At 46.4% G+C, this 25,760-nt stretch overlaps 1 protein-coding gene across 1 annotated transcript; it reads right to left on the bottom strand.

Moving 5' to 3' along the window:
- Positions 1 to 1,946: 1,946 nt before the first annotated feature.
- On the bottom strand, positions 1,947 to 24,520 carry Cmtm6 (CKLF like MARVEL transmembrane domain containing 6). Its single transcript, XM_042281893.2, has 4 exons — positions 24,279 to 24,520; positions 16,542 to 16,718; positions 13,513 to 13,611; positions 1,947 to 4,773 (listed from the first exon to the last, which is right to left on the bottom strand). The coding sequence occupies exons 1-4, from the start codon at positions 24,405 to 24,407 to the stop codon at positions 4,636 to 4,638; spliced, it is 543 nt and encodes a 180-aa protein (XP_042137827.2). The 5' UTR covers positions 24,408 to 24,520; the 3' UTR covers positions 1,947 to 4,635.
- Positions 24,521 to 25,760: the final 1,240 nt, after the last annotated feature.

Raw genomic sequence — 25,760 nt, 5'->3', positions numbered from 1 at the left:
AGATTGAGTTCCAGGACAGCCAAAGCTAGAGAAACCCTGTCTCAAAAAACAAAACAACAAAAATATATGATGCAAATTACTTGTAGAATTATACTTTATCCTAAAAAAATAATGGACACTTCAGGGGAGCCAGTACCACAAATGTGTGCAGTCCATGTGTATGAGCGTATGCACACAGGTGTATAGACCAAAGTCAAGTGCTCCTTGGGACCCATCCACCTTTTCTCTTTGCCTTGGAGCTGGTCAGGGCAGCTAAACCAGCCCTGGCTGGTCAGAAACCCCAGGGGTCCACCTATCTCTGCCTGCCCATGCTCCATGTGCTAACACATGCAGCTCTGGGTAGGTTCTGGGGTTCAAACTCAAGTCCTTGAGAGCACTTAACTGACTGGGCCATCTCCCCAGTCCTTAACAAGTGCTTTATTCACTGGGCTTATCATCACTGCACCCAGATTTTATTTCTCCTCACTCTAACATGACAATCCCTTCCTCTGCTAGCAGGACCAATTCTGGGAGGTACTGGAAGCTGGCAAGCTTGAAAGGGATTTTCACACCAGGGTGGGGAGGGGGATTACGTTAATCCAGTCAGTGCGTTCAGCATAGTCAGCATAACCTTGACTCATGAGTGAGATGAGTCAGGCCCACTAAGGGTTCAAGGGAAAGGACCATCTAGAGACAGGAGAATCAACAACCCCTTCTCACCTTTGGACAGTCCTGTGAGGAGATGGTGTCTCGTATATCGCCACACAGAGTCTCAACTCTGAGGACAAAACCCACAGCAGAAAATGGATGGGCAGAAACCCCAGGACTCAGTTAGTCTGGGATAACATTATCAAGGCACTGAATTTCTCAGGCTGGTCTCCAACTCCTAGGTCCAAGTGATCCCCTACATCAGCCGGGACTACAGACACAGGCCAGCCTGTATGGTGCCTTTCCCAGCCCTCCCCTGAAGTGAGTCTGCCTTCCTGTTGAGGAGTTCCATAGGTTTGCTGCTCTCTGCTGCTGGCTGAATATTGACAGAATGTCTTTATCAACATAAAATAACAAAGCCTGAAGAATGTACAGATTCCAGTGAATTCATGGTGACTAGAAAGGTCCTGTTATTCTCTAGTGACTGGAGGCAGGAATTTTACAAACTCCACAAATAGTTCTGGCTTCAGCAGAACCTCGTGGCTTTGCTTCACACTTTCTAGTTATCAAGCTGTCCCAGATAGATCTGTCTGTCTGCGGCAGCAGAGCCACATTTAGAATGTGGAGTCCAAACTTGCTTCCTTCAAATTATTCAGGTGGAGTCAGCACTTGTCTATGATACCAGAATTCGGGAAGTGAAAACAGAGGATCAGGAGCTCAAGTCGACATAGTGAGTTTGAAGCCAGCCTGGGCTACATGAGCCCCATCTCAAAAAAAAAAAAAAAAGGAGGGGGGGAGAAGAGAGGAGAAGTGGGAAAGGGGAAAGAGGAGGCAAAAGGGATTTAAAGTCATTCAGTGTAGAACATTCTTTGATAACTCATCCCATGTGATATCCTAAAAATATTTTTGTGTTTATTTGTTTATTTGGCTGGCCTGGAATTCACTATGTAGCCCAGATTGGCCTTGAATTTACAGAGATCTGCCTTCACCACAGCTGGTCCCAAGAATATTTTCACTACCGTGTAGACCAGGTCAGCCTGAAGCGGGCGATCCTCCTGCCTCAGCCCCAGTGCTGGCGCTAGAGCCCTGCGGTGCCACAGCCAGCAAGCATGGCGTTTAAATCTATCCTCCACCTCTCCGGAGGGCGAGCATGCTGTTTAAATCTATCCTCCACCTCTCTGAGGGCAGCCATGGAAAGGAGCAGGTTTGTTCTTCCAGCCTCCTCCGTCCGACCACACCCCCCAAGGGACAGCGCGCTCCTCCAATGCAGGCTTATCTAAACAAGTCTATGCAATGAACAACTGTGAAAGCACCAACACTAGACTTAAGAGGATTTATTTAAAAGATTATAAAAGTTGATATTAAGAGTGATAAAAAAAAAGACCCACAGGCTTTAAATCAACAAATACAAAAGTGATTGGATATAAGCAATGTAAAAATACATTTCCCAGTCCCCACATAAAGCATAATTTAAGTATAGTAATTATAAAAGTCTTGTTCTGTAAGTATATTTCCCTTCTAAGTCTTAAAAACCATTCTAAACATTTGTATAAAATACAGCAAATCCAATTTGCCACAGCTCTTATAATAAAGACATCTTTTCTGTGCTGACGGTCTCTGATCCCAGTTCTTCTTGAGCTGATTTGGTACCACAGTCTTTAACCCCATCTGCCCCCTGAGAATGCAGAAGCCAAACAGTCATAGGTCCCCCAAGAGAGAAAGCTCTAAGAGTGACCACAGATACAAGTGACCAGTGTATCTTCTTAAAGGGAAGAAGTAGCCGAGTCAGAGTATGTCTGTCCATCTTGATCAAGCCAAACATGGGCAGAGAGGTGCACACTGAGATGAGTGGTCCCCAAGGGCTCTCCAGGACGGCACTATTGAGAGGTGGCAGCAGCCTTTAGAGGTGGGGCCTAGTGTGAGGTCTTAGGTTGGCGGTCATGCCCATGCTCTCCTTGCTTCCTGGAGGCACAGGACCAGCAGCCTGCTCTACCAACGCCACCATGATGTGCTGCCGTCTAAGACAACAGGACGGACCGTGGGCTGAAGCATACAAAAATGCAAGCCACACAAACCCTCTTTTCCTTTTACAATTTACTTTATGTGTGGATGTGCAAATGGAATGGATGTCAGGCATGTCTGGGTGACAGAGACCAAAGACACTGGATGCCCTGGCGTTAGAGCACCAGGCAGTCACGTGCCATCCCATGTGGGTGCTGGAGAATAGAATTCAAGTCCTCTGAAGAGAAGGAAGAAGCACTCTTAACCTCTGAGCCATCTCTCCAGCCCCAATCCTTCCTCTTTTTAAGTTGTCTCGGGTATTTTGTTACAGTAACAGACACTAGAGTTGGTAACACTAAAGCTGCCCAGATTGGCTGCTAACTCTCAGCAGGTCTAGAAGATACTTACTGTGACTACAGCACAGCTTGATGTACAATCTAAAACTGTCTGCCATAAACTGGTTATTTTTGAATTATTCTATTCCTGGTTTCAAGAGCTACTGTCCCTTCTCCTAAGTGGCATGCCCTACAGTAAGGCAACATCCATGATTGGTTTCATCATCTCCCAAGCAAGTGTGATGACGTCACTAGCATGTAACCTCGATGCCAGCAGATCAGGCAGTGAGTCAGTAACAGCAGAAGCTGTGTGCCCAGACTCCTCCACTTCTGAGAAGGAAGATAAGAAAGGTCCCCGTTGGGCACAAAGCTGCCCAGTGGCTCTAAGATAGCCATACAGCAACAAGCAATCCTTCCCAAGTGTCAGGAACAGTCTGTGGCCTCCCTAACCACCAACAGTATTCACTAGCAGGGATTCTTGGATTCGCTTTCTCCAGACGCCTCCCCTGGAGAGAAACTCAAGCAGAGGCTTATGGAAGAAGAACCTGACATTCCTGCCTCAGACTTTTGGTGACAGGAAGGGCACAAGTGTCTGGATGGCCTGGAGACAGTTGAAATGAACCTGAGTGAGAAGAGAAGGGAAGAGCAAGAGTGAAGGGTCCTCCTTAGCAGATGGGGATGGGGCACAGGGACCATCTAGAAGGTCAGAACGGAGGTGTCTCAGGTGGGTGAGCAACCCCAGCCCGGGACTCGAAAGAGAAGCCTGCAGAGCTGTGTGACTTGAGTCGGAATAACCATCTGCCAGGAAGGAGACCCCCAGTTTCCAACTCACAGGATGAACACCACCAACCGTGTGTGTGTGTGTGTGTGTGTGTGTGTGTGTGTGTGTGTGTGTGTGTGTACACATCACAGACGCCACCAACTGTTTATTTCCATGTGTGCACCCAGCACGCCCCTTCACATCTCCACCAAGTGGTCCAGGCCTATCTGTGCAATCACGTCCGCTGTGCAGGACAGAGTCTAATCTATCTTTGGTCTTCAGATGTAGGATCAGTTTCTTCAACTTTCTGCATTTCATAACCATCTTCCTTTTTCTTTTAAATGTAACCTCAACAACCAGAGTGCAATGTAAAAACCACAAAGCTGCTGATATTGTTTTTATATCATATAAAACACCACCAGCCCACGCACTTTCTGTTAGGCAATGCATGGGTCGGGAATAATTGCCTTTAAAGGTTAGCACATAAGTGTAAAGCTGAGTGAGATACAGTAAAGACAAGGATCATATATTAAGGAAAGAGGCCTATGCCAGCATCTTAAATACAAATTAAATCTCCAACAACAGAACAGAATTTAACTATCAAAAACTAATAGCGAAGCAAATGATTTTAAAATGAAACGGTTCCTAAAATGAATGCATGGTCTGGAAGCTAAGCCTGGTGATGAGAGTCCTGTAGCAAATGACAGACATGCAGTTCAAAGACAATGGTCCTCATCTTTAAAAACAAACAAACAAACAACAAAGCCTCCTCCATTTGAGACAAGTTCCTACAGTATTAAAAACCCTCTGAGCTAACTGACGGGCCGCCACCCAGCACTGAGAAGCTGCCCGCCTGTCCTCCTCTTCTCTCCAACAGACAGGTGCACACAGGTCACACGGAAGGAGCCTCTCTTAACCGTTCAGTGGCTCTGTGAGGGTTCCAGCCCTGGGGTTGTTCTCAGGTTTTCTCAGCTGGCTCTCCTGCCGTTTCTCATACAGCATGAGGCCAAAGTCAAACAGGAACATCAGACTCGCCATAAAGCCAAACACCTAAGGAAGAAAAGAGGGATTATATGAGGAAGTATGGGTTATAATCACATGTGCCTGAGAGTTCATATCCATCTACCTTATAACTACTTTCTAAAAAAAAGTTTTAGCTGGGCAGTGGTGGCGCACGCCTTTAATCCCAGCACTCGGGAGGCAGAGCCAGGCGGATCTTTGTGAGTTCGAGGCCAGCCTGGGCTACCAAGTGAGACACAGGAAATGCGCAAAGCTACACAGAGAAACCCTGTCTCGAAAAAACAAAACAAAACAAAAAAAAAGTTTCAATTCTACCTATGTATATGTGTTTGTTTGTGGGAGTGAATGCCACTGTATGTGGGTTCTTTTGTAGGCCTAAAGAGATCATAGCGTTCCCTGGAGATGGGAAAGAGCCATCTGATGTGGGTGGTAGGAACCGAACTCTGATCCTCTAAAAGACAACAACTGTTCTAACTGCTGAGCCATCCCTCCAGCCCCATACTTACTATTCTTTAACAGAATGTAAAAGTCATTGAAAGAGGAAAGTAACAAAAGAAAAATTTCCAGGGGCTAGAGAGATGGCTCAGCAGTTAAGAGAGCACTGTCTACTCTTCCAGAGGACCCAGGTTCAATTCCCAGCACCTACATGGCAGCTCACAAGTGTCTGTAACTCCAGGTCCAGGGGATCCAACACCTTTACATATATGCAGGCAAAACACCAATGTACATAAAACAAAAATCAAAAATTTTAAAAAAGGAGAGAAAAATGTCTGGACTAGAGGTGCTACTCAAGACACAGACCCCAGTTCTGCTGTGGTGTGGTGCCAGGTCCAGAGCCCAGCGCTACTGCACACCAAGACACAGACCCCAGTTCTGCTGTGGTGTGGTGCCAGGTCCAGAGCCCAGTACTACTGCACACCAAGCAAGCACTCTCCATCCCACAGAGCGCCAGAGCCAGTCCCAGGTTGCCGCTAACGGAAGAGATGGCAGCCCAGGAGAGATCTAGATCCCTGCTCCTCTATCTCCATAGCTACCGGAGAAGTCCCCAATCCCACCTCCTCTACCTGACACCTCCAAGCCATAGTCCCTGTAGGATAGCATGAGTCACCTTGGCACACCACCTCCTCTGGAAACTCATGACAGGAATTCCCTTCATTCCCAAATGACTTCCGGTTGCAGGCAACTAGTCCCTGCAATGGTTATTTAAGAACCAGATTTCCCATCCTGGCTTCCCAGCTGAACCCCAGTGCATGGCGGATAAGCTGACTCCAAACATACTTTCATTGTGGCAGGAAGGAGGGAGGGTTTCTAACCACCAAGAGGTCACCTGTCACTCTGAAGCCCCTAATCTAACTGATACAGACTGCTTCCACCTCAACCAGCAGCTACAATCCACTACAACAGACACTAAAACTTCCTATTAGCCTAGGAAACACAAGGCTGATGTGAAGGCCAAACTTCAAGCCAGGTACCTCTCTCCCTTCCTAGTTGCTGTTTTGAACCCTCTCCTGAAGAAGAAGAAAAGCTGCCAGGAGGGTCCACCTGAAAGGGATACTGGGGTCCAAGGTGACAAGGAGGTGGGTTTATTATGAGTTATGAATGCCATGGAAAGATGGGGGCCCTGAGAAGAGTGGAGTCCTACAAGGCAGAGAGAGTGTGGGTACCTCACTGCAGGTTTCAGAAGGGGGAAGTTCTATGCCACGTGGGTGAAAACAGTCCATAGTATGTGCTTAGAGTCCATCAGTCTCTTGCTCTTGTGTAGCAGGGAGCGAGGAAGGGGGAGCTGTATGACCTTGAGGATGTGGGAAAGCAGAGAGGAGGGGATTCAAGAGAACAAACCTCTGGCCCAGACTGGCAGTGTTACCCATATGGCATCTATGAAAAAGACCAAACATGGACTGGTCCTGACCCTTCTGAATGGGTCACATCCAAGGCAGCTGGCACAGTAATGGGTATCTTAAAATAGTATCCGAATTTGGGCCCCCTGCCTCCACACAAACTGGCAATGGCCCTGCACACATATCTAAAGTCAGACAGGGAGCCTGTCAAGCTCTCCACACGACCTGGAAGTCCCATACCCTGGACAGGCCTCCGCCATCGTCATCACGTAGAGCAGAGATGAATGGCCTTCTACAGAAGCACCGTACTAACAGTCCAGGGTGAAGTGCCTGGAGCAGCCAGCTTCCTGCCCACTGCTCATGCTCAGCACCTCGAGCTCCACATGGCTAAGTCCATTCGCACTGACACACGGAAAGTTCCCGTGTGAGATGACCCTGCCTTCCCACACCCCAGGGGATTACACCCGCGCTCTCGCCCACCCGACATTTATTTCTAAGGCACACTGCTACCAACCAGCCTTCCTTTGACCCACCCACGTGAGGAACAAATTCTACTTAAAAACCCTCACCTCTGAGTCCCTACCCCTTCTGGCCCTTCTCGCCCCAACTGTGCTGAATCATTGGGTCTTAGCTCTTGTTCATTTTTCCAGGTTAAAGTGGCTCACAGGCCACAAAAGCAAACACCCTGTGTTAAAACCAGACACCAGCCCAACTCTTGGCTCCACCCCTGAGGAATACCTCTCACAAGTCCCCCACATCTAGTCCTCTGACCTCCTGGAGGACCTCCAACTCTTACTCAAAAATCAACCAGCCGAGGCCATTTCCTCCCACAGCCTCACCTGCCTCTGTAACACAGGAAAGAATTCCTCCAAACTCTCCTCACTGAGCTCTGGTGACCAGCCACATTGCCCAGAGTGCTGTCCCTGACATTATAGCTGACTGCTGATTACAAGCGAACTTGATAAACGGCACTAGATGAAACTGTGTTCTCTCTGTCCTCGGAACCTTGGCCTACTCTCACAAACAACGTGTACCTCCCCTTCCTGTACTCTCTGCTTCCCACGCCTGTGGAGTCTCCACTCAACAGGTACTTCTTTTATTCCGGCCCCAGTGCTGACCTGGGGAGATCCACTCTGGTTCCAGACCCTGCTCTTCTGATAGAAGACCTCAGATCGGATATAGGATACACATATCCAAAACGTCCTAACTTTCCAAACTTACTACTCACGAGTCCCCACCGTCAGGTCCATCTACCACAGCACTTCTTTGGTGGCCCCTGTATCCCTCTGCTTTAACAGACAAGCCTTTCACTGTGCAAGCTCACCATAACTCTCAACACTTCACTGGCCGCAAGTAAGACGGCCGGTCCTTCTACCAAGTCTCCTCTCCCCAGTGGGGTGAACATCTACCTCTTATCTCCTGGCTCAGAGGCTGGCTAAGCCATACTGTCAGGGATACCCAAAGCCACACAGCTGTCTCTTTCTAAAGCTGCCTCAAGATGAGAAATCCATCTAGCCATTAAGAAGGTCCCCCCTTGCCAGGCATGGTGGGTGGCACACGCCTTTAATCCCAGCATTTGGGAGGCAGAGGCAGGTGGATCACCGTGAGTTTGAGGCGACTACCTGGGCTACCAAAGAAACCCTGTCTCAGGGGGAAAAAACAAACCAACAACAACATACACACACACACACACACACACACACACACACACACACACACACACACACACACACGATCCCCCGCTTCATTCTGTTATCCACAGACACATCAACACTTCCTATTCTCTCAAGAGGTCTCAACCCCACTGCCTGTATCTGACAGCGCAGGCCGACCCAGGGTAACATCTCAATCCCCTGCGCTCCCCCGCCCCTCCTGTCCTGTAAAATCTTTACACACAAAAGGCTGGAAAGGCTCCGTCTTGGGCCTGCTGTTTTACGATCTGGCCACTCCAGGAGTCAAGGCGGCATGGAAGGGATCTGGACACACCACCCTGCAGCCCTGCCAGCCCCAACTGACCTTGAAGTGTGGTCACACTTCGCTATATCCTACAAACCCACATTCCTCGAGGGGAGCCCTGTTTTCCCTCACAGCATCCTACTCTGAAACTTGTAACGGAAGGCAACCCCGTTCCCGATCTTTTCGGTGGATTCCAAGTCAGGTCTCCAAGTCCTATGGGGAGGCCTGCATTACCAGCTCCAATGTCGCAGCCTCTGCTCCATCTAACACCGACGCAGGAGTCTAGGTGGGGTGTCAATCAATGAGACTAAGGCCAGTAGATAAATGAGATTCCACAAATGGTATCAAACACGTGATTATTAGCCATGGTTTCCCTGACCCACAGATGTGACAAGGGAAATATGATTTACAACTCAGGTTAGGTGAAGACAGATGAAGTTATTCACATCAAAACAAAAACTCCATTTTAAAAAACAACACTACTAGGTTAAATTACCTAAAATACATTTTCCAGCCACTTGCCACACTGTAGTAACACAGTGTTACTTCCTCTTCCTTAAGTCACTTCCTCGTTGTATTATTCTAACAGATGACTAAACATTCTGAGAATTCTGTCAAGAGACAAAAGACCACGCTTCAAACCTAGCTTCCTCACCAGCCAAACCATTGAGGAAGTGGAGACCAAAACAGGAAGGAAACAGCACCAAGTCTCTTGCACCTCCAGCCTGCCTCCTCCATGACTTTGTGCTCTGTGTGGGGGAGGAGTGGCGGGGATGGGGGGGTGGGGGGGCCTTCCTAGGTAGCTGGCCTCAGACTCAATCTCTGCCTGAGTTTCTAAAATGCTAGGACTGAAGGCAGGACCACAGCTGGCTTACACTTCCACTACGACCTACGGGGCCATCTCTTGTGGTCTCTGGCTTCTTTCTCTCCTCAGCAACTCCACTCTGAAGGACACACTGTTTCATCTCACCACAGCACACTGAGCTTGGCATTATTCACTTGATGTCCCCAGCAGAGCAAGACAAACTAATTTATAACTCACTACCAAGGCCAGGTCGTTCCCCTTTTGGAGTCTGCTGTGGCTGGACTGTGTCTGTCCGTCCCCTTACCAACCAGGCTGGCCAGGCACTGTCTGCAACTCTCCCAACGCTTGCTTTTGAAAGGTTTTACTTCTGTGTCTTCTCTGTGTCTGAGTATTTGGCCTGCATGGACGTCTGTGCACCATATGGGTGGCTATAGGGAGAAGGAGCTTCAGGGCCAGGGTAACATCTCACTCAAATTCTCCCCTCGCAAGCATGAGCACCTGAATTCAGTCTCCTCAAACCTGAATTTTAAAAAGGGGCCATCGCCTGGTGGCACACGCCTTTAATCCCAGCACTTGAGAAACAGAAGCAGGCAGATCTCTGAGTTCAAGGCCAGCCTGAGCTACAGAGTAACCTCCAGGACAGCCAGAGCCACAAAGAAACTTTGTCTTGAAAACCCAAAAATAAATAAATAAATAAATAAATAAATAAATAAATAAATAAATAAATAAATAAATAAATAAATAAATAAATATGAAAAAGGGGGCCAGCAAGATGACTTCATGGGTAAACGTACCTGCTGCTCTAAGCCTGATGACCTAAGTACGAGCCCACATAAAGATGGAAGGAGAGGACTCCCAAAGTCTTCTGACTACCACATGTATGTTATGGCACGCAAACACACACACATACACACACACACACACACACTTCAAAAGCTAGATGTTGTGATACATATTTGTAACCCCAATACTGAGGAGGCAGAGAAAGACAGATTGGCAGGGCTTGCTGGCCAGCCAGCCTAATCTACTTGGCCAATTCCCAGTGAGAAACTCTGTCTCCAAGAACAAGGCCGTGGGCTAGAGAGACAGCTCTAGTTAAGAAGATAAGCTGCTCCTGCAAAGGCCCACGGTCAGGTCTTGGCACCGTGCTGTGAGGCCGATGACCTCCTCTAACTCTGGCTCTCAGGGACCTGACACCCCAGGCCTGAGGGCACCTGCGCGCGCGCGCGCGCGCGCACACACACACACACACACACACACACACACACACAGATGGAACAGTTTTTTAAATATTAAAAAAAAAAAAATGCCCGGCGGTGGTGGCGCACGCCTTTGATCCCAGCCAGGCTGATCTTTGTGAGTTCGAGGCCAGCCTGGTCTACAGAGCGAGACCCAGGAAAGGCACCAAAACTACTCAAATAAACCATCTCAAAAACCAAAACAAAAAACAAACAAACAAAGAAAAAACACCCCACCCATGTTGTCCTCTGACCTACACACCACACACACACACACACACACACACACACACACACACACACACACCACACATACACAAAACACCCCAAGGCTCCCTAATGTATTAATAGCCGACAGCTGCCCTAGCTGAAAGTCCCCTTGTTTACAAAGCACTGGAAGCTGCTGACTTGCAGGTCTGTCAGCCTGTGTCAGTCAGTCATTCACACTCGCCACATTGCTACTCGTCAGTCAGTACAGCCCACTACCTTTCATTCACAATTCCGACCTGTAAAGCTACAAAACTCAGCTTTCCTGATTTGCTTGGCTCAAAATTCACACAAAGACTATTTAGTCTTCACTTACAGATGTTCGTGTGTTTCCCTTCATAAATATTAAAATTGGATTATAGAGTTCTGCCCCAGGCCTTCTAAAGGTGTTGGATAATACAGAACATACAAAGTACTACCTTTCTAAAATCCAGAATAATACAAATTAAAAAAAAAAAAAAAAAAACAACTTGGAGCCAGGTGTGGAGCACACGCCTTTAATCCTAGCACTCAGGAAGCAGAGGCCTGAGTATCTCAGAGTTCGAGGCCAGTCTGGTCTATATAGTGAGTTCCAGGACAGCCAGGACTACACAGAGAAACATGGTCTTCAAAAACAAACAAAAAACCCCACAACACTTGGCCCAAAGGATTCCAATGAAATTAGCTCTTCCCTGAACGGCTCCTTTGTCAAGGCGTCTCACAGCAGCAGGATTTGGGACAGGCAAGTGTACTTGTCATTTTACCGTGGGTGAGAGGGTTAACAGTGCCATGGAATGGGAGCGAACTGGTCAAACTCCTCCACCAGAAGAACTCTCACAGCACTAGTTTCAAGAATGATTGATTATGCTGGGCATGGTGGTGCACATCTTTAATCCCAGCACTCAGATGGCAGAGGCAGGCAGATCTCTGAGTTTGAGGTCAGCCTGGTCCACAGAGTGAGTTCCAGGACAGCCAGGGCTACACAGAGAAACGCTGTCTCCAAAAAAAAAAAAAAAAAAAAAAAAAAAAAAAAAAAAAAATTGATTCCATGTAAAGGTTAAAAACCTAAAAATGGACTGACTTCCTCAAAAATTATTTCTGCCTAGCACACTAGCACAAAGTCTTGATTAGGCTTTAAAGATATGTGTAGCCTGCTAAAGACTGCTCCAGATGGCCTTAGCCGCATATACCTGGAATCACAGCACTCAGGAGGCTGAGGCAAGAGACTTCTGAGTTTGAGACCAAAAATAAATAGTGAGTTCTGGGCTAGCCTAGACTATAGAGCAAGACTCTATCTCAAAATCTAAGACATAATTCTGGGGTTGTAGCTCAGAGGTAGAATACTTGCCTAGCATATATAAGGTCCTAAGTTCAATCCCCAGTATTTTTTTTTTTAAAGATTTATTTATTTATTATTATGTATACAGTGTTCTGTTTGTATATATGCCTGCACGCCAGAAGAGGGCACCAGATCTCATTACAGATGGTTGTGAGCCACCATGTGGTTGCTGGGAATTGAACTCAAGACCTCTGGAAGATCAGCCAGTGCTCTTAACCTCTGAGCCATCTCTCCAGCCCTCAATCCCCAGTATTGCAACAAACAAACAAGAAAAGAGGAGAGAGAGACAGAGGAAGGGAGGAAGGGAGGGAGGGAGGGAGGGAGGGAGGGAGGGAGGGAGGGAGGGAGGGAGGGAGGGAGGAAAGAAAGAAAGAAAGAAAGAAAGAAAGAAAGAAAGAAAGAAAGAAAGAAAGAAAGAAAGAAAGAAAGAAAGAAAGAAAGAAAGAAAGACGAGAAAAGCAAAACAAAATCTAAAAGAAGTAATCACGGAAGACTGAAGCGCAGACAAGCTTCTGTTGCTCACTCCACCACTCCATCCCAACGTGCCTGGCTAACCCCACAAGCCTCTTCTCCCAAGTGCCTCTGCACCTAACCCGAGTGCCTCTGCACCTAACGCAGTACTAAAGGGCAAAAAACTGATGACAAAGGCCACCTTGCCATTTGCATTAGCAGACACTTGTCTCTATGCAGCGTAAAGAAACTTTGTAATAAAACTCAGTCAAATTGCAAGCAGGTTCCTAGGTTCTGAAGACTACCAAATTGGTTACTTCTAGGTCTTCTAGTCAGTATTACATTTGAAGTAGAAGAAAAACTACTCTCCGGCTGGGGAGATGGCTGGGGGGCGGGGTGGGGGAGTGGGGTGCTTGGCACACAAGCCTGAAGATCTGAGTTCAGGTCCCAGAACCCATGGAAAAGTAAGACACAGTATCAAAAGCAGATCCCAGACCACCCACAGGAAATGGGAAGTGGAAACTGGACATTCCAAGAAGTTAATGGGGCCAGGTGAGCTGACTCATGCCACTGATACCAGCACTTAGATCTCCGTGAGTTCTAGGCCACCCAGGGCTACACAGTGAGACCTATCTCAAAAGGAGGGCTAGATGGCTGGTTGGCTATACAGTGAAAAGCCGCCTCAAACAAGGAAAAAGACAGGACCAACCTGAAGCTCATCCCTTACCTACACACAGATCATGGCATACAGATGCCTACCCCACACAAACACACACACCATGAATATAAACAAACAAGTAAACATTATTACTCTTATATATAACCTACCAAGAACTTTCTAAATTTGCTATTTCTAAGGAAACAAACATAGTAAGGTTAAAAATGCGAAGTACTTACAATTGCAGCTATTTCAGGTGAGGTCCCAGTATGGGTAGAAACAAAAATGATAGATGCCAATAGAAATACACACCCTGTTCCCAGGGTGATGTAAAAATCCTATACATGTAGAGAAACCAAGAACACAATAGGTTAGAAAAGCAGACACAAAGTTTAACATTTTTAATTTCAAAAACCCTTGAACGACTTACATTTTCTTGGTGCAACCCAAATTTAAACATGCTAGCCAGGTACCTTTTCAACAAACCTGCATGCAAACACTATCCACTTTAAGTTGAACATAATAGTATATCACAAAAAAAAAATGTTTTTGAGGGTTGGGGATTTAGCTCAGTGGTAGAGAGCAGGCCCTGGGTTCGGTCCTCAGCTCGGGGAGGGGGGGGCCACTGGGGGGGGTTATGAGCCAGGGGCATGTAGCCCTGGCTGTTCTGTAACTCAATATATGAACCAGGTTGGCCTTGAACTCACAGAGCTCTAACCATTTGCCTCTGCTTCCTGAGTGCTAGGTGCATATGCCACCATACCTAGCCCATTTTCATTTTTGAATAGGTTTTTCTTTTTCTTTTTTGGTGTTACTAAGGAGTGGACCTATGGCCTTGTGAATGCTAGGCAAATACCACCACTGAGCTAAACTTTTGTTTGGTGGTTTTATGCTTATTTTTCACAAGTTCCCCCGTAGCCCAGACTAGCCATTAACTTCTGATCCTCCTGCCTCCACCTTTCAAATGTTGGGATTACCATGCCTACCTAGGACAAACATCTTGATAAAGAAAAATGCACTATTGGGGCTGAAAAGATGTCTCTCCAGCCTCCTATTTTTTTAAAAAAGAAAGATGCAATGTTCAATTGAACATAGCTTCTAAAGGCAGACTACTTCAGTTCAAATCCAAGCTATATCACTTTCTAATCACCTAACTTCTTGTTTCTTTTTGTGTTTTGGTTTTTTGTTTTTTTGTTTTTTGTTTTTTTTTTTTTTGTTGTTGTTCGTTTCTTGTTGTTTCTTCAAGATAGGGTTTCTCTGTGTAGCCCTGGCTGGCCTGGAACTCACAGAGATCCACCTGCCTCTACCTCCCAAGTGCTGGGATTAAAGGTGTGCGCCACCACCGCCTGGCTTCTTGTCTGTTTCTTATTGTTAGTGTGTGTGTGTGTGGGGGGGGGTGGCATGCCATTGCCTGTGTGTGTAGGCCAGAGGGAAACCTTGTGGATTAAGTTCTCTTTAGAACCTGACTGCTAGGATTACAGACATGTAAAACCACAAATCCCCATCAGTTTGGGGGATGGTGGTGTTGTTTTTGTTGTTTGTTTTGCATGTATATGTGTGCGTATGTTGAGGCGGAGGTAGATGTCTTTCCCAGATGTTCTCCACCTAATATCAAGGCAGCATCTCTGACCGGAACACAGCTCACTGCCTTGGCTAGTCCAGTCTATCTCTGGCACTGGTATCCAGTATCCAGCACTGGGAAAAGATGTGGTCATGCGTGAGTGCTGAGGACGCATATCCCTGTCCTAATATCTGTGAAGTGAGTGTTTTACCTGGGAGCCATCTTCCCAGCCCCATTTCCCGACCTTTTTAAGACAACAGATTCCTACAGAATAAAATTTGTGAGGTACAAAAAGGAACACAGCTTCAACAGTTCTCCAGCACCACAGAGAAGACAGAGAAAAGTATATTAAGCATACGATCAGTTCCTGACCTTATGCCAACTTCTCATCATTTAAAATGTAAGAACCATATGGCTTCTTTATACTGCTCTCTCCTGTTAATGGTTAAATTATAATGAACTTTTTCACCCTTGCCTGGAGATGTCAACTCTTTAATTATGTCGATCCTGACAACACATTCTCCACAAGCGACTACTGACAACCCAAACGCTGCCGAAGAAATCAACTGTGCAAGTGTGCCTTAAATAAATGAATATAAAGGGGATAAATGAATTACTTCATCTGTCAGCCATCAAATCTAAATGATATGCAAGCACCATGGGTCAGCAGATTACCACTAGAAAGCTAAGCACCTCTAATGTGAAAATGAAGCTTTCCCAACATTATAAGGAAAACATATTTTTTCTTTCCTTTTCCTTTCTTTCTTTTGTATTATTTTGTTTGTTTGTTTGTTTGAGATATTTGTTTTAGATAGAGTCTCTCTACAAAGCTGTCCTGGAACTCACTGTGTAGACCAGGCTGACCTTGAACTCACAGAGATCTGCCTGCTGAGATTAAAGATGTGTGCCACCATGCCCAACCTGGGAAACATCTTAACAGTGAACCAACAAAGACATTCTTTTTATTTATTTATTTTTTATTGTGAACTAGAGAGATAGCTCAGCAGTCTTTTCTCCCCTGGAAATGGGACAGTTGTGAACTGCCATGTGGATACTGGGAATTGAACCCAGGTCTACCAGAAGAGCAGCCACTGCTCCCAACCACTGAGCCATCCTGCCAGCCCCAAATACCTTCTTTATTTACCTAAAGACACCTTTTACCTTTTTTATATAAAATTAAATGAAAACAAAATACAGACAGAATCACCGTTGCTCTGTTTAAAAGCCTGTAGTGTTCGTGTTATTCATCACTATGTCCCGGACACCATGTGACGTCTGGAAGGAAGTAGGCGTACAACTCCTAACTAGAGAGTCCACGAGAGACACTCCAAAATAAAAGAAATAAAAAGTGACAAAAATCAAACTTCTAAGAAATGTTCAGGTAAGGCATGGAAGCCCAAGCCTACAATGCCAGCACTCAGGAAGCTGAGGCAGGAGGATCACAAGTTCAAGTCTAGTCTGGGCTAATGAGACCCTGTCTTAAAGATAACAAAATGTCTAACATGAATTATGTGATGGCACCAATAACCACACATCACTGGTGATTTCTGGCTCATTTCCCATCTCCATCTTTGAAGGGGAGCCCGAGTTGCTAGGGTGCAGAGGGCTAAACACAGACAGAGCTTTGCTCTGAAACATGACTACTGCAGCAACAAGAGGTGTGGCGACAAGCCAGAGGCCTGGCTGGGGCCGTGTCTCCCCACTTACCGATGATTTGACTTTCCCAGCGTCAACTCTGTCATACAGTGGTGTGCAGTACACAATCAGCAGGAGGAGGCTCAGGAGGAAGGCGCTACAGCTCACAAATTCAAAGAAGTACAAGCCTCCGCACAGCGTGCACTCGAACACAACCTCTTCACAGATGAAGGCCAGCAGGGACAGCAGCTGCAGAAGGAGACCACGTGACCTCAGGGAGGCAGATAACCCACGACATGTGACCTCAGGGAGGCAGATAACCCACGACAGTCACAACTACATGGACGCGGTGCCTAGTGGCACGTGCCTGCAAACCCAGACACTTCGGAGGCTGACGCAGGAAGATCAAAAGTTCAAGGCCAGCCTTGCCAAGACAGTGAGGCCACCCCCTTCTAAAAAACAATTAAACTCACTGTCTGTTCAGTCAGATATTTGTAAAGTAGAGATTGGGGCAGACAAGATTAGCAGACAAACTTGATCAACAGAATTTACAGCCTGCATACACTGGTTAACTACTGTGTGTCAAACACAGAGACTCATAAATGAGAGAGCACCGTAACAGCCAAAAAAGAGGACTTCCAGGACAGAAGGCTGAGTGCCACCATGCATGGCAAATCTTTTTTTTTTTTAATGTGCTGTGATGAAGGAATCAGTGGGAGAGTTAGGCAGAGGTACAGTTGAAGGCAAATGGTGAGACTAGTCTAGAGCTCAGCGGAAGTGTGGCTGCACAGAGAGAGAGAGAGAGAGGAGAGGGAGAGGGAGAGGGGGAGGGAGGGAGGGAGGGAGGGAGGGAGAAATCTCAGCATTTGGGAGGTCAAGAATCAAGAGTTCAAGGACAGCTTCAACCTATAAGAAGCTCTGTCTCAAAAAACAAGTTATATCCAAAAAAGAAAAAAGCCCTGTGAAAAGTTGTCAATTCCCAAAAGGGTTTGCAACCCACAGGTTGAGAACAACTGTTCTAAGGGAAACTTCCCACCTCACAACTAAAAAGATTTTACGCCAGAACAAAAATAGACATCTTTGCTCTGGTTTCCTGTGAAGTTAACCAGACATAAAGTTGTTATGTGGCCGGGCGGTGGTGGCGCACGCCTTTAATCCCAGCACTCGGGAGGCAGAGCCAGGCGGATCTCTGTGAGTTCGAGGCCAGCCTGGGCTACCAAGTGAGCTCCAGGAAAGGCGCAAAGCTACACAGAGAAACCCTGTCTCGAAAAACCAAAAAAAAAAAAAAAAAAAAAAAAATAAAGTTGTTATGTGATATTTTGATTGTGTTCTGTCAAATAAAGCTCGCCTGAAGTCAGAGGGCGGAGCTAGCCACTAGCTGATCATAGAGGTTTGGAGGACTACAGACAGAGAGGAGACAGGAAGTAGTAAGGCAGGGCGGAGAGAGGATCTCGGCCTTTTTGGACAGGGGAACGGAAGAGGTCAGAAGCAACTGGCAGCTGCTTCCTGTTCTCTGATCTTTCAGGTCCTTACACAGATATTTGACTCCCAATTTTTTATTGATAAAGATTAATTAGATTAACGCTTCATGAAGTAGACACCCCATCATGAACAATGTTGATGGAGTCAACATATATGCAAACAAAAAACTCATATACATAAAATAAAAATACACCCATGTGTATAAAAGTCAGTTGAAGCCAGGTTGGCAAGAACTCCTGAAATCCAAGCACCTGAGAAGCAGAGGCAGGAAGATCAAGAGCTCGAGGTAATTCTTGGCTAGAGTTCTAAGCCAGATGACTGAGAAAACTTTCAATGGAGGATTCTGTTTGGCTGCTCTTGACACACTCCTGTGAGGCTGCAAGACAGTGATGCCTGACCTGCAGCACAGACACAGGGTGCCTGTCTGGAAAGAGGGCAGGACTGCTCCCCAGAAGCAGAGGGTCCCAGGCCACCAGCAGCCCTGCTCTATGTACTAACAAGAGACATTCTTACTGACAAGAGGCTGGCTCTGCCTGGCCATCCTAGAAGAATGATGGGGTTCAACATCCAGGCTAAACACTGACTAGCTCTATCTCTATGTTTTAAAGGCCAAGAACTTAACATCACACACACTACCGTCAATATGAAACTCTCCTCCCTCTACAGTTCTTTTAGAATCACCCTCAGCACTATTCCCTTTAGTACTGAGTGTGCTCTAATACTATGCATCAACAATGGGCATGTGTATGAGCATGTAATGATAGAGCAACACAGGAAACAATACGCAACAATACTTTCTACCACACAACTGAGCAGTCCTCGTGGAAGTTGAGAAACTTTCAGGAAATGCCCAGAGTAGCCAGAGAAGGATGGATGAACACACAGGACTCAAACCAGGGCTGAGACACACATGAGTAGGAGAGGACATTCCCAGTTGGAGGAGAAAGGACAGACTCATGAGGGCAAGAACTTGCCCGGTGAGTCCAGAGGGGTACTGACCTAACTAGATGGGAATGGCAAGAAATGTGAAAGGAGTGGGTGTGGCTATATGATGAGAAATACAGGACTCCATCAACATTGTTCATCCAGAGAACAGATTCCCATCTGGGCTTACAGAAGAACCTGAGCTAGTCCTGTACGGTGTAAGTCTGTCCCCTTAAACATCTTTAAAAGTGTCTGGCATTAGTTAGAAGGCATCATCCTCTATAAATTACATGTACTTAGAGAAGAGCACACTATTAAAAACAGTTTTAAGAAGCTGGGAGGATGGCTCAGTGGTTAAGAGCACTTACTGTTGGCCTACAATCACCTGCAACTCCAGACTCATGAGATCTGACATCTCTGACTTCTGCAGGTACCTGCATTCATATGCACATAGCCTCAAACACACACACACACACACACACACACACACACACACACACACACACACACCAGATCTAAAAAAAAAAGTTTAATAATAACATATAACTGAAGCCAGGCACAGTGAACATGCCTATAATCCCAGCACTCAGAAGACCAAGGTGGGAGGACACTGTAAGCCTGAGCTACACAGCCTCAGGCTAGCCTGGGCTACACTGTGAGAACCTCTCTCAAACAAAACAAAAGCTGGACATGGTGGTACACCCTACAATCCCAGGGCTTGGGAGATAGAAGAAGAAGGATCCTGAGTTCAGGGACACCTTCAGCTATTTTCTGAATTAAGGTCAATCATTTAAACAGGGCTACATGAGACCCTGTCTCAAAACAAGAAAAACCATAAAGGCTGTGCAATTACAAAGACCTAAGTTTGATTCCCTAGAATCCACATTAATAAAAAAAGAAAAAAAAAAAAGCTGCAAGCTGAATGTGAACAACTATAATCCCAGCACTCAGGAGGCAGAGGCAGAATTTAAGACTGTTTCCTGGGTTGGGGATTTAGTTCAGTGGTAGGGCGCTTGCCTAGCAAGCGCAAGGCCCTGGGTTCGGTCCTCAGCTCTAGAAAAAAAGAAAAAGGAAAAAAAAAGACTGTTTCCCAGTTACATGGGGAATTCAGGGCCAGTCAGGACTACACAAGACTTTGCCACCAAAAAAAAAAAAAAAGAGGAAAAGGGAGGGTGCAGCTGCACCACCCAGGACCAGAGCCCTGGGGAGGTAGAAACAAGCCAGCCAGTACAGCCCAATCAGCAAACTTCAAGTTCCAGAAGAGACCTGTCTCCTTGAGGCAGACACCCAGCATTGACTTCTGCCTTCCACACACACACACACACAGCACATGTGGGCACACACACAAACCAATATAGTTCACGCAGCTCACAATCACCTGTAACTCCTTCTTTTTGCTTCTGGAGACATCAGGCATGCACATGGTACACAGACACACATACAGGAAAAACATAAAAATTAAACAAATATAAATTCTAAAAAATATGAATTCATTTTGGATAGCAATTCAGTTTCATAGTATGATGCTGGCAACAGTAAATGTTTTTCAATCATATGTGTAATCTAGAAAAAGATGATATAAATCCATTTTAAAAACCTTTCAGACTGTGAGGACAACATGATGGCTCAGAGTAAAAACACTTGCTGTACAAACCTGATGACCCGACTTCAATCCTAGAACCCCCAGAAAGGTGGAAAGGGAGAACTGAGTCCACAGAGCTGTCCTCTGACCGCCACACACATGCCATAGCATGCACACCCATCTGCACATATCATGTACACAATGACCTCCACACACGCCATAGCATGCACACCCATCTGCACATATGTACACAATGACCTCCACACACATGCCATAGCATGCACACCCATCTACATATCATGTACATGAATACACACAATAAATTTAAGTTAAAACTTAATTGATAGACTGGTTCATGTAGTGATTTAAACATTAAAACTCAAATGAATTCATCAAACATTTAAAAAATAACAAAATAGGAACATAAGAACAAATCTACAAACAGAATAAACCAAAAGTCCAGTTGCATAAAATTTAAGATTTTAGCCCAGTGGTGGTGGTGTGGTGGTGGTATACATCTTTAGTCTCAGCACTCAGGAAGCAGAGGCAGGCAGATCTCTGTGAGTTCAAGGCCAGCCTGGACTACAGAGCTAGTACCAAGACAGCCAAGGCTACACAGAGAAACCCTGTCTAGGGGGTGGAGGTGGCGGCGGGGGGGGGGGGGGGGGGGGGTTCCAGTAGCTCCTGACAACAGTGTTTCAACTCTCATTCATCGCTCAGCTCTGGAAAGGTGTGAGACAGTGAGACCCACCTTTACATTTCTAGACAAGCCTTTGACAGAATGCAGGTCAGATCTGAGTGACAGACACAGCAGCATAATTCCAAGAGCTAGACAAGCTAACCTCCTGTGCTTGCAAGTTCACCCTGTGCCCCTTGTATTTAGTTTGGTACAGCAAGCCTGGAGCAGCCTGAGAGATCTACAGGAAAGATGCTAGAGGTGACGCAGCCCCGCCTCTCATGGCTCTGAAGGGAGAATCCCCCAAGTCCACTGTTTCACAGTGGCTTCTTTCCTCTTTGGAATCTCGGAATCTGTTAAGATTTATGGACCCAGAATAACAAATCACACACATACATTCTGAATACATTTCTCAGGGTTTAGAAGTTCTTTGTTAACACACTGTGCCGCCTGTTCCGATCACGGTGTCTCCACACCCTGTTTTCTTATCAGAGCTCTGCAATTCTATTAGACTTGAAATCAACTGAAGACACCGAGAATGTCGGAATATAAGGTGAAGAAAGTTTTGCCTACAGCTCTCATCCTGGATGAATTTTTTTATGGACCTCACATATAACTTTCTTGGGACTTTTGGAATATCTCTGTAGTATATTTTCATTGTTAATAGGTAAGACATTATTAAAACAGAAAAAACAGGAACAAAAAGGCAACCATAAAAATGAAAAAGTAGCTGGGCAGTGGTGGCGCATGCCTTTAATCCCAGCACTCAGGAGGGAGAGCCAGGAGGATCTCTGTGAGTTCGAGTTCGAGGCCAGCCTGGGCTACAGAATGAGTTCCAGGAAAGGTACAACGCTACACAGAGAAACCCTGTCTGGAAAAACAACACACACACACACACCAAAAAAAAAAAAAAAAAAAAAAAAAAGTGTGTTTAAAGTTCTGTGTTAAAGAATGCATGCCTGGAGCTGGAGAGATGGCTCAGAGGTTAAGAGCACTGATTGTTCTTCCAGAGGTCCTGAGTTCAATTCCCAGCAACCACATGGTGGCTCACAACTATCTGTACTGAGATCTGGTGCCCTCTTCTGGCCTGCAGGGACACATGCAAGCAGAACACTGTGCATAATAAATAAATAAGTCTTTAAAAAAAAAAAAGAAAGAAAAGAAAGCATGCCTGTAACATTACAAGTTACCCATAATGAATGAATTTAATGGAGACAGTGTTTTGTTCTATCCCCATTTCTCCTTAGGAATGATGGCAAATAGCAAACAACCTTTTCAAGGCAAACTGACTTCTGTGGTCCAACTGTAAAGTTCAGGCAAAACTTCTGGTTGGGTCCCTTCTGAAGATAAAGAACTAAGGCCTGCTGAGTTAATAAAGTAATGGGAACTTTTACTTTGGCTTTAGCATTTTTTATTAGAAAGAAAAATAAAAGCAACTGAAAATAAGAGATTTAATGGACAGCAGACTCATAGGGATGATTTCTTTGGAGCAGCGAGAATGCTTCGGTGGTACAGTAATTTCTCTCTGTCCAAAAAGTCTCATTAGAAACATGTGTGTTCCTGCAGAGGAGCACAGCAGGTATCTAGAAAATATGTGAGGACTACATAGAGGAAGGGCAAAAGAAAGTGAATCTGGATCTACGGGAATAGCTCAGTTGGTAGAGTGCTTGCCTAGCACACACAAGGTTCTGTGTTCAATTCTCAGCACCACATAAACTGCATGGAGCACACCTGTCATCCCAGCACTGAGAAGTAGAGGCAGGAAGATCAGAAGTTCAAGATCATCTTCTACAATATAGGAATAAGTGTGAAGCTAATCTGTACTACTAAGACCCTATGAAGAAAGTGTGGGACAGATGGAGTGGAAAGAGGAAGAGAGGAGGAAGGGAGAGAGCAGGGAGGGAGAGAGGGAGACAGGGAGAGAGAAGGAGGGAGACAGGGAGAGAGGAGGGAGGGAGAGAAGGGTAAAGGGGGAGGGAGAGAAGGGTAAAGGGGGAGGGAGAGAAGGGGAGAGGGAGGGAGGGAGAGGGGAAGGAGAGAAGGGGAGGTGGCGGGAGGAAGGGAGGGGAACAAAACCACACCCATCCGTGTTAAAGGAACTGGTTCTGTAAAGGAGCAATGCCAGGAGGGAACCCGGGTGCCTAGGAACCTAAAGGTGCCCACTGTGGCCATTCCAGGAGGGCGCGGAGGGACACCCAGGACCAGATCCTCTAGGGTTGCACACACCATTTTATCTAACTTGTCTCCACATGATTTCCTCCTCTCCCCAGCTTCTATCCCTCTCACAACTAAAAGCAGTGCCAGTTTTCTAACTGCTGTTCTTCTACTCCAGGAAAGTAGGTCAGCTGAGTTCCAAGAATGTTGAGTTCTGGTTATCAGAGTTTTAAGAATTTCAAATCTTCCCAAGGAAACCCATGGGCTGGTTTTTTCTGTTAGTTTGTTTGTTTGGCAAAAATGGTTCAGAAAACAAAGCAAAAACCATAAACATTCTAAACAGTCTAGTTTTTCCTAGAATTGTCTTCTTGAAAAAAGTAATATCCATTGGCAGCTGAGTTAGGACCCTGAGACGCCACATGAGTATCAATTAGATCATAATTTAAATATCAAGATGTCTGTATTTTCACACCTCGGCTTAACTGCCAAAAATAAAGAGAAGCATGCTGTAATCTAGTTCTGTCCCTGGCACACACAAACCAGAAAAGATGCCCTTTTGACTCTCTACCTCGAACCCGCTGTGCAAGTTAAACCCAAGCACAAATTGTCCGACAAGTTAAACTGGGCTAGCACCCGGAAAACCGCAAAAGCCAAAAAAGATAAACAGAAAGCACTTCGTTGTCTAAAACACAGGCTCTCACGGAGACAGTGAAAGAGTGTCAGCTCAGAGAAGGCAAAGGAGGTTTCGGTGGATGGGGGAGACGAACTGGGGCCGGGCCACGGGAAGGAGGCGGACGGCAACGCCCCCTTCCCTACTGGAAAGGGAAGGAACTGCGGTGTGGAAACGGCTGCTGCCCGAACGACGAGGCCGAGCGAGCAGCAGCCTCGAGGCATCCTCCCCGGCCCCCAGGTCCCCGCCCTGGCCCGGGCCCTGGCCCTGACCCGACCCCCGACCCAGCGCCCGCTCGTCCTCCGCCGCTCTTGACCTCACCAGCTGCAAGCCCTTGAGAACGCGCTGAGGCCTTGTGAGCCGGCCCAGGGTGAAGCAGGCGGCCAGGCCGCCCCTGCCGGCACCCGGGGCCGCCTCGGTAGTGGGTCCGTACACCGCTCGGTTCTCCATCGCCGGCTAAAGGTCGCCCGCTTAGCAAAAGTCTCCGCCGGCGCAGCAGGGGGCGTCACTTCCTGGGACTCCGCCCCCGCTTCCGGTCAACTCCGCCCTCGCCACGCCTTTGTCACGCCCACTCGCTCGCCACGCCCCAGCTGGTAGAAAGTCCCTTCGTTTGCCACGCCCCTTGCCTCGCCACACCCCTTGTTCGCCAAGCCCCCTCCACCTTTCCGGCTCTCCTTTAACTCTTAAAGTGCTGGTAAGTGACAGTTCCATGTTTTCTGTGGACTTTTTTTGTTTGTTTGGTTTGGTTTGGGCGGGTTTGTTTTTTTTTAATTACATTTATTTTTTAATCTACGTGCTTAGTGAGGGGCGCCGTGTGGAAGTCAGAAGACTATTCGGGGAGTCAGTTCTCCTAACCTTTGAGTGGGACTGAATCATCTTTAGGAGTGGCCGCAGGTGCCTTTAGCTACCGAGCCATCTCCCCGCCCTGACTTTTATTTTGGTTTCGGTCTGATTTTTTTTTTTTTTTTTGAAACAAGATCTTATCTGCCCAGACTAGCCTAGAACTTGTAGTAGCTCCAGGAACTAGTACCAATCCTCCAGCCTTGATCTCTGTAGTGCTGGGATTACAGGCATGCACCCCTACATGCTCAACCTGTTTTGTTTTTAAAAGGTACCAGGGTTCGAACTCAGGGCCTTCTGCATGCTAAAACCACACAGCCCTGTCGATGCACCCCCAACCTCCTCCAGTGGAGTTTTGATTGATTTCTCCCTTCCCACTGTTGTGGGATATTTGTTTACTGTGTGACGGTGTATTTGCTGTCATTGGTGTAATAAAAAGCTGACCAGCCAATAGCTAGGCAGGAGGTATAGGTGGGATTTCGGGAGAGAAAGGAAGAGGAGGGGAATCTAGGCATACCAGAGAAGCCAGGAGACATGGGAGCAGCAGGAAAGGCAGTACATGACAGAATGTAGATTAATAGAAAGGAGTTAATTTATGTGACAAGAGCTAGTTAGAAACAAGCCTAAGCTAAGGCCAAGCTTTCATAATTAATGAGAAGCTCCATGTCATTATTTGAGAGCTGGCTGGCGGGACCGAGAAAGACTTGCTACATCCCATGCTAGTCCATTTTTCAGATAGTCATCTTTTCTTTCATCCATGGGGGGTGGTGCACATGTGTATGAAGGTGCAGGCTCACATGTGTGAGTGTGGAGATCAGAAGTCATGTGCCAACCAAAGACACAAAATCCTTCCTGACAGGACACTAAGCAGAATAATGAAAGTTCCAAATGACAATTAATAAACAGATTAATCAGAATATCCGGTATTGATAAATGACATGAAGATACTGACCATGCCAACCT

The sequence above is a fragment of the Peromyscus maniculatus genome, chromosome 7 (genome assembly GCF_049852395.1).
Source record: "Peromyscus maniculatus bairdii isolate BWxNUB_F1_BW_parent chromosome 7, HU_Pman_BW_mat_3.1, whole genome shotgun sequence".
Taxonomy (NCBI): domain Eukaryota; kingdom Metazoa; phylum Chordata; class Mammalia; order Rodentia; family Cricetidae; genus Peromyscus; species Peromyscus maniculatus.
The sequence above is the reverse complement of the archived record's forward strand: the minus strand, read 5'-3'. Positions and strand labels throughout refer to the sequence as shown.